The sequence below is a fragment of the Daucus carota genome, chromosome 6 (genome assembly GCF_001625215.2).
Source record: "Daucus carota subsp. sativus chromosome 6, DH1 v3.0, whole genome shotgun sequence".
Lineage (NCBI taxonomy): Eukaryota > Viridiplantae > Streptophyta > Magnoliopsida > Apiales > Apiaceae > Daucus > Daucus carota.
The window spans coordinates 12903545-12917138 of NC_030386.2; the positions used below are offsets into that span (position 1 = coordinate 12903545).

The 13594-nt window shown below is 36.0% G+C and overlaps 1 protein-coding gene across 1 annotated transcript; it reads left to right on the top strand.

The window, feature by feature from the left end:
• The first annotated feature begins 7892 nt into the window (after nucleotides 1–7892).
• On the top strand, nucleotides 7893–13375 carry LOC108203551 (uncharacterized). The gene is made up of 11 exons (XM_017372535.1): nucleotides 7893–8010; nucleotides 8085–8150; nucleotides 8245–8310; nucleotides 8417–8493; nucleotides 8624–8676; nucleotides 8786–9651; nucleotides 9842–10301; nucleotides 10373–10654; nucleotides 10738–11567; nucleotides 11688–11756; nucleotides 11862–13375. Exons 1-11 carry the CDS (start codon nucleotides 7893–7895, stop codon nucleotides 13373–13375), a joined length of 4401 nt encoding a protein of 1466 aa, XP_017228024.1.
• Nucleotides 13376–13594: the final 219 nt, after the last annotated feature.

A 13594-nucleotide genomic window follows, 5' to 3' on the forward strand; every position in this document is an offset into this window, starting at 1 on the left:
CTCATAAAGCGGCGAGGACGGTACCATCTACCTTGGAGGTTGTAATATTCAATCATCCACATAATCTCGTCCGAAGAGATTTGTGAAGAAAGACCAGCACAAGTGACGGTATTGTTGAGATGGCGATGCTTGTTCCTTTCCTTCTCCGGAACATCGTTCTCGAAATCAAAGTCTAAGTCGTGATTGAAGGTCTGAGGAATGTAAGGATGATCGGGAGGAGAAGGACATTCCATGGCATAGCGAAGGGGCGAGGTAGATATTGTGGCCTCATCATCCTCGCCCTCAACTGCAGACTCTCTGCTGTCAGATCCCTGCTCTTCTCCACCCTGGTTTTCGTCACCACCTTCTTCGTCCTCTTCATCTACACCTTCCTCGCCCTCAACAAGGTCAGGGTAAACATTTCGGCATATCCGCAGTTGCTTGCCCTTCCCAACTCCTAAGATTGGACGAGAAGACTCTGGGTAGTCTAGACCCTCAAAAAGCTCTTCCAAAGAATCGTCTTCTTTGTTAGGTTTATGGACGCTTTCGGCGTCGCTCGAAGGGATGCTGACTATTTGTTGTTGAACAGGACGACGAGACAGACCTTCCTCGCCCTGATGGGCTCTCAACCACGCTGGGTCCAAGTCCTCGCCTGCTTTTGGGTCAACCTTGAGCGATGACCATGAATCGAACGGGGCATCAGCACTGGGGTGTGAACGTTGGGAGTTCGTCATCTGAAAGAGAGATGGCGAGAATAGAATCAATGATGGTAATTGATAAAAGAAGAAAAGGAAGAAGCCAAGAAAAGAAGTAAAGAAACGAAGGGCGACGACGCTTATTCGAGGTCCTCGCCCTAAGTAATTATGATGATCTTGATTTAGCGGATTCCTCGCCCTCTATCGTTTTGACGCTTACATTGCTACTCCTAGTAGGTATCTGAAGGATCTAAAATGCCTAGATTGGGACTAAATGCAAAGCAAAGAAATACAAAGAAAATTGAATTACAAGAAGCTGATGTACATACCTGTGATTTCAGAAAGGAGAATAAGGTGCGAGGCTTTGATAAGAGCGTCGCCTGATGCAGAGCTTTCGAGAGAGAAATCCAGCAGCACTTCGTGGGAGTAAGATAGGAAATGGAAGAAAAGAAGCCGCCTTTATATAGAGAAGAAAAAAGGCGGGAAGGCTGCAACCGTCAGTGCCACGTGGCACGCCCCGACTGGGTAGTTTTCTCGTGCTTCGAGGCACGACTCTTCAACTGGAATGGCGACTTATGGAAGATCGATACGATTTTTTGGAGATTTTCCTAGAAATCTATGAGTCGATACGAAGATTTTTATATATATCGAGCTGGAGGAGGCGAGAACGAATCATATTCCTCGCCCAATGCTTCTTCAAAACCCTTTCGCACCAGTGCTTCAAGGGCTTGGGGGGTAGTTGTTATGGCCAAATATCAACTCGGCGGATGATTGCGTAGACCTCGCCTCAATTCACGGAAGGAGCCAATCTCTGAGATTGTCCTCGCCCATTATATGGACCTCGCCATCTATGAAACCCAGGAAGTGAGGACCCAGTAACATATGGATCCAGGTCTAAGGGACGGTCCTCGCCCAGTTAGTGTCCTCGCCCAGTATGGACCCTCGTCCTAGGCATGTATCAGGCTACGCGGCCCATTGACTAGCGGCTCAAGTCTTCAAGAGGGTCCTCGCCCATTGTCGATGGACCTCGCCCAATGCTTACCTTCCTCGCCCAATACTGAAAAGGGCCGAATACGCCTGGCTCTCAGGCCTAGTTATTATTGTTTTATCCAGGGCCCAGGCCCACCATCAGCCTCGCCCTATGGGAGGACGGAGGGCTGGCCCAAACAGCTGAGTCTGAGGAGGTCCACGTGGGCTAGTGCTGGTCAGCCCACCTAGTTCCATGCTCCTCGGAGGAAGCTGGGCTCCAGAAGCCCATATCCGTCTGATCTAAGGCGGTGGCCCATAGCTGGAACCAAGGAATGAGAAACCTATTCGGATTAGGTTACTTGTTCCCCAAGAACTACGTCTGGCTTGATCCCTATAAATAGGGTACGTAGGCACATCGTTTGGGGATAAGTCACAACCCTTGCAAGAACGAATACTCCTTCGCTCTTGTGAGAAAACCCTGATTCCCTGAACGATCTCAGCCAAAACCTAAAAACACCACCCATACTCCGTCGTCCGCTGTCATCGTCCACCACAAGTTCCAGCAACCCTCCCCGAATCTTGTTATCACCAGATTCCTCCGTTAACAGAACGAATGTCTCATACAACTTGAATACACTCCTAGCTTTATCGCATACTGATAGTCTATCGTTCCTGGCTTATTATATTTTGCAACCGGTATTCAATAATTCGTTAGCCGAAGATTGTGCTTATGCTCTCTATCGTAAGTTTGAATCCAATGTTAATTTTAGAAAGAACTTAATCAGAAACTACGAAGCCATGAAAGGTCGTAGTCAGAGGTTTCGTGGTGGTTGTCACAGTCAACCTTCGTTTATGTCAACTGATCCGTTCTGCTCATTTTACTTGAGCTCGGGTTTATCACAAATAAATGAATACAGTGTGATTCCCACGGATGAAGATCTGATGCAATGTCGTTGCCCCAGGACTTTCCAGGCAATGTTATTTTGTAAGATATTCATATCGTATTAGTTGTAAACGTGTTGCCTTATGAAATTAAGCATTTAATACACAACTGCTGTCCTACAGTGTAATTTACATCATTTCTTGAGCTAATGTCCTTTTGATAGTCGCCCTTATTTTTTTTCAAGCAGTAGACCTGTTGAGTGCCTTCTGCCTCATCTGCCTATCCTCTGTTTTTTGAAACTTGATTGTTGTGCCATGATTTAACTTGAGTTTGATGACTTAAAACTGGTATAACCTCTTAAGCGGTATCTGTTTTTGTTATTAAGTTTGATTATGTTTTATTAAAAAAAAATGGTGTTTTTTTTTGTATCAAACCTAAATAATGTATAAAATATTCGTTTAGTTTTTGATTATAATTTGTTATTAAGTGTGACAGACCCACTTCTAAGACTTTCGAACGCATATTCATAATCTAAATTATAAGAATTGCTTATTTTAAATAAAATTATATGATTATTATCAGAATTCAACATAAGTCAATTTTAAAAATCACCGTAACCAAATTAGTTTTGGCTTTCGAAATGTAATATTATATTATTATGTGAATATATGCAACATCCATATACCTAGGGCTGAGCATAATAATCCGAAACCGGTCCAAACCGGCCTATCCGAACCGCCCAAACCGAATGTTTCGGTTTCTTAACGGTTTGGTTTGGTTTTGATTTTGGTAATTAGAAAACCGAAAATTTTCGGTTTCGTTTCGGTTTTCACTTTCAAACCGACCCTTTTTCTTACTTTTTAAAATTATTCTTCCCCTTTTTCTCCATTCATATTTTATCTACTCCTCATTAATAATCGACCCTTTTAAACTTTGTCTTTTAAGTAAAATATTTTTTTTAGTTTTAAAATAAAATGAATTATTTGTTTTCATAACAACGTATAAGGGTAGCACATAAAATGATTTATATCAAATAATTATACAAGTTTAATCTTTATCTTTTATTAAGTATGTTGTTAAGTGACAAAAAAAGAGAGCACATGGAATTATTTTAAATTAATAAAAGTTTATGATATTTTTAATATTTTGGTATTAAACCAAAACAAAACTGTACCAAACTGTTAATAATCGGTTTGGTTTGGATTGGTTTTTACAACATTCGGTTTGGTTATGGTTTGTATATTTACCAAACCCAAAAAGTTGGTTTGGTTCGGTTTGGACCTCCAAAATCGAACCGTGCTCACCCATACATATACCATTGAAAGTTAAATTTTGGCTATTATTCGGTAAAGTCAATAAAGTTTTGTTACTGTTGATGATTTTTCTTTAATAATATTATTCACATTGTTTTAAATTTAAGTATTCTAAAATTATTATTTCCAATAATTTTTTATTATTATATCATATATAAGTACATAGGCATGTGCTCAGATAAGACTTTATCTCGGCCTTTTATTTATTTTAAAATTAAAACGTTCAAATAGATAATACTGTATGTCTTGGCCACGTATTTTTAGTTGAGTTGATTGTATAGTTAAAAACATTTGCCAAAAAATTCAAACGTCATGTATTAAAAAACGGTGGGAGTATTAATTAGTTGTTACGTTTAACTTATTGTTCGATGCAATTATATTATATATAACACTTGAAATTTGTATAAACATTCTTTTTTGTATGCGTTACGGCAAACCCACTAATGTTTAAAAAATCCAAATTTGGTTCGGATAACAGCAAATTCTCCTCGACCAGTTCATTGAGCCAAATGGATCAACTACTTAATTATAAAATAATAATTTTGTCATTTCTAAATCTTTTGTTTATCGGGCTTAAAATTAGTTCGTGAATATTAAGATTTAATTTAAATTAGTTTGTAAGTAGTAATAATTAATAAAATTGATTTTTTTATTACAAACTTTAAAATAAAAGGATAACTAATTTTATTGAAAATTAGAAAAAGAGTATAAAAATGTATAAAGTAAAAAGTGCATAAAATGCAACTAAATATTATATAAGTATCTTAATATAATTGAAATCACTTTTACGTATTATATTCCATTCGTTCTTATATATTAGTCGTTTTGACTTTCTGAACGTAACTTGAGTACAAACAATATACCTTTACGTTTTAATTTTCAATGTTTTTTCAAAAAAAAAAAATTGACACATATATTTTTATTCAAAAGTCAAAATTTTAAAAAATATCTGTAGTAATACGTTTTGACTGCACCTAAAAAAAAGTCGAGAAAGTAAAATCGAGTAATAAAAATGAACGGAAGAAGTATACGAGTATGTGTGACCTTAAGCTTCGTGATATTTTGCCACAGACCTCAGTCAAGTCATTCATATATGCGTGAGTCATTATTACACGATACATCTACAGTGAAATGTTTTTGCGTTTTCCAATGTTGTCAAGTTTACACCTACCAACAGCATAAATTAGGACTCCATCTGTAATGCACTGTACAAAGTTAAATTTTGGGCATAGTTAAGTATTAAAAAGGTATAGTTGCTGAGCAGGTTTCTCTGTTTCTCAACAATGGCTTCTTCATCTCATAAAATTTGTTCCAGTCAGGGAAGGTATTTAACTGTGTCGATTTTTTTACTGGTGTTTGTTTAGTTATATATTGTGTTCATCTTTAATATTTTGTTGTTCTTTTGCATGTAACTTGATGGTCTCCACTATAGTTCAAAGCCAGACGATTACGACGGGATCTATGCTGACGATGATTACGAGTCAGGTCGTCATGAAGTCTTAGAGAAAAGCCTTACCAACTTTAGTATAAGTATATCTAAGATGATGTAGAGGCTTGATGAACTTAGTAGCAGGTACAACGAATTTGCTGAAAACTTGGAACAGAAGTATCTGCATGATGAGCTCAGGCTTCTTAGGACCACCGCTGATCAGTTGAAGAAATTGATTTAGTAAATGTTTATAATTAAAACCCGGCATATTTTCTTAAATCCTACAACTAGATGTCTTTTCAGTAGTTGTGTATCAAGTTTCTCAGTTTTCTTTGAAGTGTTAACTATTTGTGGTAGGGCTGCCTCAGTTTTCTTAAATTGATTTGTGGTATGTTTTTTATATATGCAATGAAATGTCTCTCTGTTTCCTTCTGTTTATATTTTAGATCTGTGTTTGTTGCATCAACTACATGATACTGAGATAGCCTCTTGATTTACGGTAAAGGACTTTGAATTAAAGGGCCGTTTGGTTGGACTTGAAATAAATAACTTATTGGTTAAAGTAAAGAAGTGAATTATAAGTAAAAAGTTGGTTTAAACTTATAAGTTATTGAAAGTGTTTGGATACCTGTGACTTATAAGTCACAAATAAGCTTCAAATCAGAAAAAAAACTAGGTTTCTTAGCTTTTTTTCTTGGCTTCTCAAGCACCATTTTAAGTGCTTTTATAAGTTACCCAAACACCATGAAAAAAGTTGAAACCCTCTTTTTTTTTTTAATAAATAAGGCATAAGCTGAGGTTGCCAAACTCCCACTAAATGTTGATATCTTTTTGACATGGAAGATATGTAATTGGAATAATATTTTGAATAAAATATATAATTCTTTTTTATTTAATTTTTTTTGTAATGTTTTTTCAATAAAACCATGAATCTTTTGTCAGATTTGAAAATATTTATAGATTAATACGGAATTATTAAATATTTTAGAATCAACTGTATGATCATAGTTAAATTTCATCAGCAGTTATCCCGATTATTTTATTGTAGATGTCATACATGTTAATTTATTGATTCGAATATTGGATTGCCGTGTTAAAAATTAATTGAGAGAGGCATCTAAATAATTACTCCCTTTGTTCCTTTTTGTTAGGCGCCTTGAATTTGTGGACGTAATTCCCGGCTCTGAAAAAGCATACAAAAACAAAATATTGTCAATGTTTTTTTGAATAAAACTTTTAAATTAATATTTTTATTAAGAAAAAGATTGATGTGTTAAAAATAAATGGAAAGAGACAGCTAAATAATTACCCCCCTGTTCATTTTTGTTAGTCCCCTTGACTTTGTGCATGTAATTTAAGGCTCCAGAAAAGCAAACTTTTACACATTATTTTCAAATTTGTTTATTTTGAATAAAAGTTTAAAATTAATATTTTTATTCAGAAAAAAAAAGTTTGTAAAAAGACAAAACGATTAATATATAGGAACGTAAGGGTGATGTAGTACCTTAAGTTTGGTCATACGCAACATGGACGGATTGTACTACTAATGCAAATTAAAATTTAACAACATACTAAAATTAAGAATAATTTAATTTGGTCTCTATTCAATCACTTAAGTTCAGTAGTGAGATTAATATTTGAAGTTTAAATTTAAGAGACTGAGACGTTTTCAACTAATAAAAGTCAAACGACAATAAAAAATCAAACAAGAAGTAAAAGTTAAACAACATAAGTGGATGTTCAATTGTTATGACTTTTTTTGTCATAAGTCATAACGTTAAATAGTGCTTCCTCTATTCTTAAATAATAGCCGCTTTGACTTTTTGCACGTATTTTGAGTTTAGAAAAAAACATACTTCTACATATTATTTTTTAAAAATGTGTTTTTCTGAATTAAAGTTTAACATCTCTATTTTTATTCAGAAAAGGAAAATTTGAAAAATAATATGTAGAACTACATTTTTTTTCACCTTAAAATACGTGCAAAAAGTCAAAGCGGCTATTATTTACCGATGGATGGAGTAAAAAGGAAGGTATCAAATATAAAATATATTGTTAAATCTTTGTCAATTTGCAGAATCTTAAGTCAAAATGCCCATTCATATTAATATGACGGAGTATAAAATAAAGTTAGCTACCGTTTGTTGTTGCTATATTACGCTAGAGGCACCAAAGACTTATTGTTGTTTGTTAACATTGTTCGATTGTTTATTTCCTTTTGATACAGTACAATGCTTTAATTTAACAAGAAAACCTGAACAAAAAAATTGGTAAGCTTTATTAGCGCGAAGTTTTGGATCACCAATTTTTTCAGACAAATTCCTGGCGGGAATTATTTCGTGGATTGTTTAGTTGCATACTCCATATCATCATAGTAGATGCAACTATTGCTTTAATCACCCAATTCAATTTCTGTTTTCCTGTTAGCCTTATCTTGGTAAGCACTTTTTTCGTGCAAACAATAATCTGTTCATATTTGCTTGCAATAGTACATGTCGATAATAATTTTTTTTTTTAAGAACACTGCGTCGTAGAAACTTTGTTGCGTTGATCCGTAGTTTCATTTCTTAACTTTATGTTTTTGTGAATCTTTTTGTTCAAAACCCAACAGAGATTACTGAAATATGAAGAGAAGAACACATCCAGATCCCCTGTCTGATATTAGTAACATTTCCAGTTTGACGGACCGTTCTCGGTGTTATTCACCCAGTCAACAGTTCACGAAATCTGACTCGTGCAATGGTACAGTTTATCTGCGTTCACCCCAAGAACTTAACTTCTCATAATCTTGACTCTCTAATGATATGTTTTCCCAGGTCGTTGGAAACGTAGAGTTATGTGTAACGAGAACTGGAATCCTCTCGTGGATGTAACTAATAACGGTAGCTGTAGTACTTTATTTATTTATTTCTATATGAATCTAATCAGGCCCTTCGTTTTTTATCTAACATCAGTGAATCACTTAAGTAATTTTAGGTGTTGAAAGTTCGTCTTTCCGAAAAGGTGCAACTGAAACTTTTATGACACCAGTAACTGAAGATGGTATATATTTGTTACATTATTCAGCACATGTTTCACCAGCAATAAATGTTAGAATAGCAGTGTTGTACCATTAAATTTAACGACATTACACCATAATATTATGTAGTTGTTCCCACTATATGCAAGTTTCCGGTTTCCAGCGTTATGGGGAAAAAATATTCTTCGAAGCAAGGTATTGATCAAGTAAGATGCAATTTTGCTTTAATTTTAACTTTATCCTGCATAAACGTGAGTCTTTCATACTTTGTCTTATTTTTAGTTGTATTTTACTGTATTGTAATACATTTCTTATGTTGCAAGCTCTCTTTTATAGTTTGTTTTAGTTCACGATATTTTGCGCAATGGTTTTTGTTATCGTGTTCTCCGGTAAGGTTTTTGTAATTCAACCGTAATTTAATTGAAAGACATTTCTTTACGCTTGTGGAATATATGTTGTTTGCAAACAATGTATATTTAACCATTTTCTTACACGTAGTAGAGTGGTTTTGACAGATGACAATATACAGTATGTTTCTCTTGGAGGACCAACTGAGGAGTGTGAGCACCGCCATGCAATAATGTGGAAAGAAGAACGAAGCAATAAGAAGGTCACCAAAGGCAAAGCTCGATTTATGAAGTGTTGTATTGATGGGGATATTCGTTTACCTAAAGCGAAGAAAACTCCGTCGTACCTGAAAGCTTTGTACGAAGATCCAGTTGAAGGTCCTCTATTTCATGAAAATATTGCTATATACAATTGCATGTTTGCTTTCACTTCGATGGGAGGTAATGTTGATAGGTCCATAAACAATGGTGGCGGCCCTGTAGTGTTTAGGTTGAATGGTGTCATCATTCATCAGTTTGGTTCTTTACTTCCCCTTGAACCAGGCAACCCAAAATTCTGTCAAATGTATATATATGACACCGAAAACGAAATTGCCAATCGAATGCGATGGATTGACAATCCTCAGAAGAGAGGGATTAATCCAAAAATTGAGGAAGCGTTGATTAAAATGTTCGACAAGATTAACGTCTTAGTCCAAAAATTTCGTCAAGCACGTGATCGTTTTAAGGAAGATAATATTGTTCCGCTAAAGATTCATATGAAAGCATCCCGTTCTGTTACTGGTCGTCCTAATAACATATCATCTTCAGATGAAGTTGCTGCTGTTCTGGTTGGGGATGCGAAGTATACAAAAGGAGTATGTGACATCGTAGTTGATAGTAAGATGGTTGGACTAAAGCGAATTTCCGATATCCATCCCTTGCGAGCTGCTCTACAGTATCCTATACTTTTTCCCAATGGAGAAGATGGTTACCATGAAGGCTTAAAGTACTTTAAGAAAGGAAGGAAGAAAAACGGTGAGAAGAAGAGAGAAGAAATAACGGCGAAAGAGTATTATTCCTATATGCTTCAAGTTAGAAAGGATCAAGGAATGTATTTGACTACAACTCTTTTATTTAGTTATAATGTCAATTTTTTATTACTCTAAAGTTTTTAACTGAATAATTTTGTTCAACATCTTCTGACATATTATATACTAATTTGCAGATTATACGTTGCGGCTTGGAGGAAGGCTTGTCCAACAATATGTCGTTGACTCTTTCGCTTCGATTGAACAAGCAAGGCTTTATTGGGTTAAGAAACATCAAGAAGAGTTAAGATGTGATTTGTACAATAACATACGTGACCAGGTCAGAATTGGTCTTGGTGATAGTTCGAATGTTGGTAGATCATACATTTTACCTTCTTCATTCACTGGTTCTAAACGATATATGCAACAAAATTTTCAAGACGCTCTTGCTGTTTGTCGCGTTATTGGACATCCTGATCTTTTTCTTACCATGACTTGCAACTCTGAATGGGATGAACTGAACAAGATGATGAAACTTTTACCTGGATGTCGTGTTGAAAATTGTCCAGACATTATAGCCCGAGTCTTCAAACCTAAAGTTGATCAACTTTGCCATGACATTCAAAAGAATGACATATTTTGGGAAATGTACTGCGCGTAAGATAATTTTTCTCAGCTGATTATATTAGAATTTATTCATTTAAATTATTCTCAATTGAAAAATACAGTTTGTTTACAAGTTTTGTTTCAACTGCAGTGATGTATGTTGTTGAGTATCAAAAGCGTGGTCTTCCACATATTCACATGTTGATCTGGTTGGATAGTTCAGCAAAACCAAAAACCTGTGACAGAGTGGATGAATTGGTGAGTGCTGAAATTCCAAACCCTGACGAAGAACCTGAGCTATACGAAGCTGTTAAGAAATTTATGATTCATGGTCCTTGTGGAAAACAAAACAGTAAATGTGCTTGCATGAAAGATTTCAAGTGCACCAAACATTTTCCAAAGAGGTAAGGGCCCTTTTTCTCACTTAAAAATTTAAGCTGTCTTATAATTCCTGTATTCTATCCAATAGTATATGAATTTTACACAGGTATTTGACATGTACATCATTTGATAATTCTGGATTTCCAATTTACAAACGCCGTAAAACAGCTAATCGGGTCAAGGTTCGCAAAACCTTCCTTGATAACCAATGGGTTGCCCCGTATAACAAATATCTTCTTCTTCGATATCAATGCCACATAAATTTAGAAATTTGTGCTCATGCGAGTAGTTTGAAATATTTGTTCAAGTATTGCCTTAAAGGACACGATCAAGCCACTGTACTCATAAAGACGCAGAAAGTATCTAATCCAACTGGAACCAAAGAATGTATCATTGATGAGATAAAGACCTTCCTCGATGGTCGTTACATATGCGGTGTTGAAGCTGCTCATAGAATATACGGCTTTGATGTGCATCACAGGACAATAGCGGTTCAACGCCTTCCCTTCCATCTACCTCATGAAAAACCCTATACTTTTCACAGTAGGGATAATCTTGCTTCAGTAGAGAGATTATGGTCAGTGAAAAAGAGCAAGCTCGAGGCTTATTTTGAATTGAATAAAATGGATAGATCTGCTCGGAAATACTCTTATAGTCAAATCCCTCAATTTTATGTTTGGGATGGCCAATCATCAATATGGTCTTTACGAAAGAAGGGTTATCAAATTGGTAGGTTGACTTACAGCCATCATGGCAGTGGTGAATTGTGGTATTTAAGGATGCTTCTTTGTCGAATTTGTGGTCCAACATCTTTCGAAGATCTTATAACTGTCGGAGGAGTTTTGTTCCCTTCTTTTCATTCTACATGTTATGCTCATGGTTGGCTTGCCAGTGACAAGGAATGGGACGAGGCTTTAACCGAATGTTCTTCTATGGGTTTTGCTAATCAAGTACGAGAATTGTTTGTTTACATAATACTAAACTGTAAAGTACATGACATGGCAACTCTCCAGAGCTGACATAATATTAAACTGTCAGAAGACATACTATATACAGGGAGGAAGGTAACATGCAAGATTGATTTGGTGCTATCCAACAAAGAGATAGAGTGTTATGCACTTGCTGGTATGTCCTCTGATTTATGCATTATACAATACTAATGTAAAAGATTATATGTTAAAACAACAACCATATGACAACCTTCTTCTAACTAAATCTTATATTCTTCAGAAATTGATAATCTTCTTCGTTCAGTTGGGAAACCGCTCCAACATTTTAAAAGTCTGCCTCAGCCTGACGAGTCGTACTTAAATAATGGGAATAATAATTTAATCATTGAAGAAACAACATACAATGTTGAGGAAGAGATCCAAAAGCATAATTCAATGGTTTCGCAACTTAACCATGAGCAACTGGAAGTTTATGAGAGCATTATGCATTCTGTGAATAATAAAGAAGGAGGGTTGTTTTTCATCTATGGAAGTGGAGGTTGTGGTAAGACATATTTGTGGGGCACCATAATTTCTAAACTTCGGTCTGAGCGTAAGATTGTCCTGCCTGTTGCTTCATCAGGCATTGCTGCAACCTTGATGCCTGGTGGTCGTACGGCTCATTCACATTTCTGGATACCTATAATAATTGATGAAGACTCCTCATGCAACATAGCTCATCATTCTGATATTGCCCAACTCCTTAAGAAGACTGAGCTTATTATATGTGACGAAGCGCCTATGCAACACCGGTATGCCTTTGAAGCACTGGATCGTAGTTTACGTGATATAATGAAGTCAGTATCTTTAGAAAGAAATAAGAAACCATTTGGTGGAATACCAATTGTGCTTGGTGGTGACTTTCGTCAGATATTACCCGTTATAAACTATGCACCACGTGGAGAAGTTGTATCATCCTCTATCAACCGATCCAGGCTGTGGGATGAATGCAAACTGTATATGCTTAGTGTTAACATGCGAGTAAACAGAGGCAAGTCTAAAGCGGAGAAAGAGCTAGCTCATCGTTTTAATCAGTGGGTGCTTGATATTGGTAATGGGAAGATTCCCCGGTGTACTGAAGACGTAGATGTTTTTGATGATTTTAATGTTCAGATTCCGGACGAGTTTTGCATAAAGTCTGACAAGTTTTCTGTTGAGGAGATCATCAATTCCACTAATCCAGATCTCCTGTCAAATTTTACAGATGAGCTATACATTAGTGAGGGAGCTATCTTAAGTCCTACGAATGAAGTAGTTCATGAAGTGAATGCTGTAATTCTTGATAAGCTGCCCTCCGAAGCCCACTCCTATTTGAGCGTAGATTCTGCTGAAGAAATTGGTGAATCAGAAGATGAGTTTAATGCCTCCTTTCCTGACGAGTATTTAAATGCTCTAAATGAGCCCGGTCTACCACCGCACAATCTTATACTAAAAGAGAATGTTGTGGTCATGCTAATGAGAAATTTAAATCAGATCATGGGTTTGTGCAACGGAACAAGAATGATCGTAAGAAAGTGTTTCAAACAGTGCGTGCTATGTGAAGTCATATGTGGCACCCATAGAGGTACTCTTCATTTTATTCCTAGGATTGAAATGTCTCCAACTGACTCTCGCCTTCCTTTTAAGCTCAACCGCCTTCAACTTCCTCTCCAAATTTGTTACGCCATGACCATTAACAAGTCTCAAGGTCAGTCTCTCGATACAGTTGGTCTGTACCTACCAAGTCCTGTTTTTCCCATGGGCAGCTTTACGTAGCAATTAGTCGAGTAACATCTCCATCAGGTCTAAAAATTTACATAAAAAGTCTAGATGGTGGAAGTACCAACGTTACCAAGAACGTTGTTTACGAAGAAGTGTTCTACAACTTGCCAAACGATTGTGTATAGTTTGGCAAATATCTCAAAGTGAAGTTAGTTTTCCCTTATGAAAAAAGTATGTTCTACTTTTGGTATGAATATAACCAGAAATAGCTTT

Bases quoted from the DNA above. Each gene is read 5' to 3' on its own strand.
- LOC108203551 (XM_017372535.1), top strand. From the start codon at position 7,893: ATGAAGAGAAGAACACATCCAGATCCCCTGTCTGATATTAGTAACATT. The intron at 8,677-8,785 runs GTAAGGTTTTTG...TCTTACACGTAG, and splicing joins TTTTGTTATCGTGTTCTCCG to TAGAGTGGTTTTGACAGATG. The intron at 11,568-11,687 runs GTTTTGCTAATC...TACTATATACAG, and splicing joins AACCGAATGTTCTTCTATGG to GGAGGAAGGTAACATGCAAG.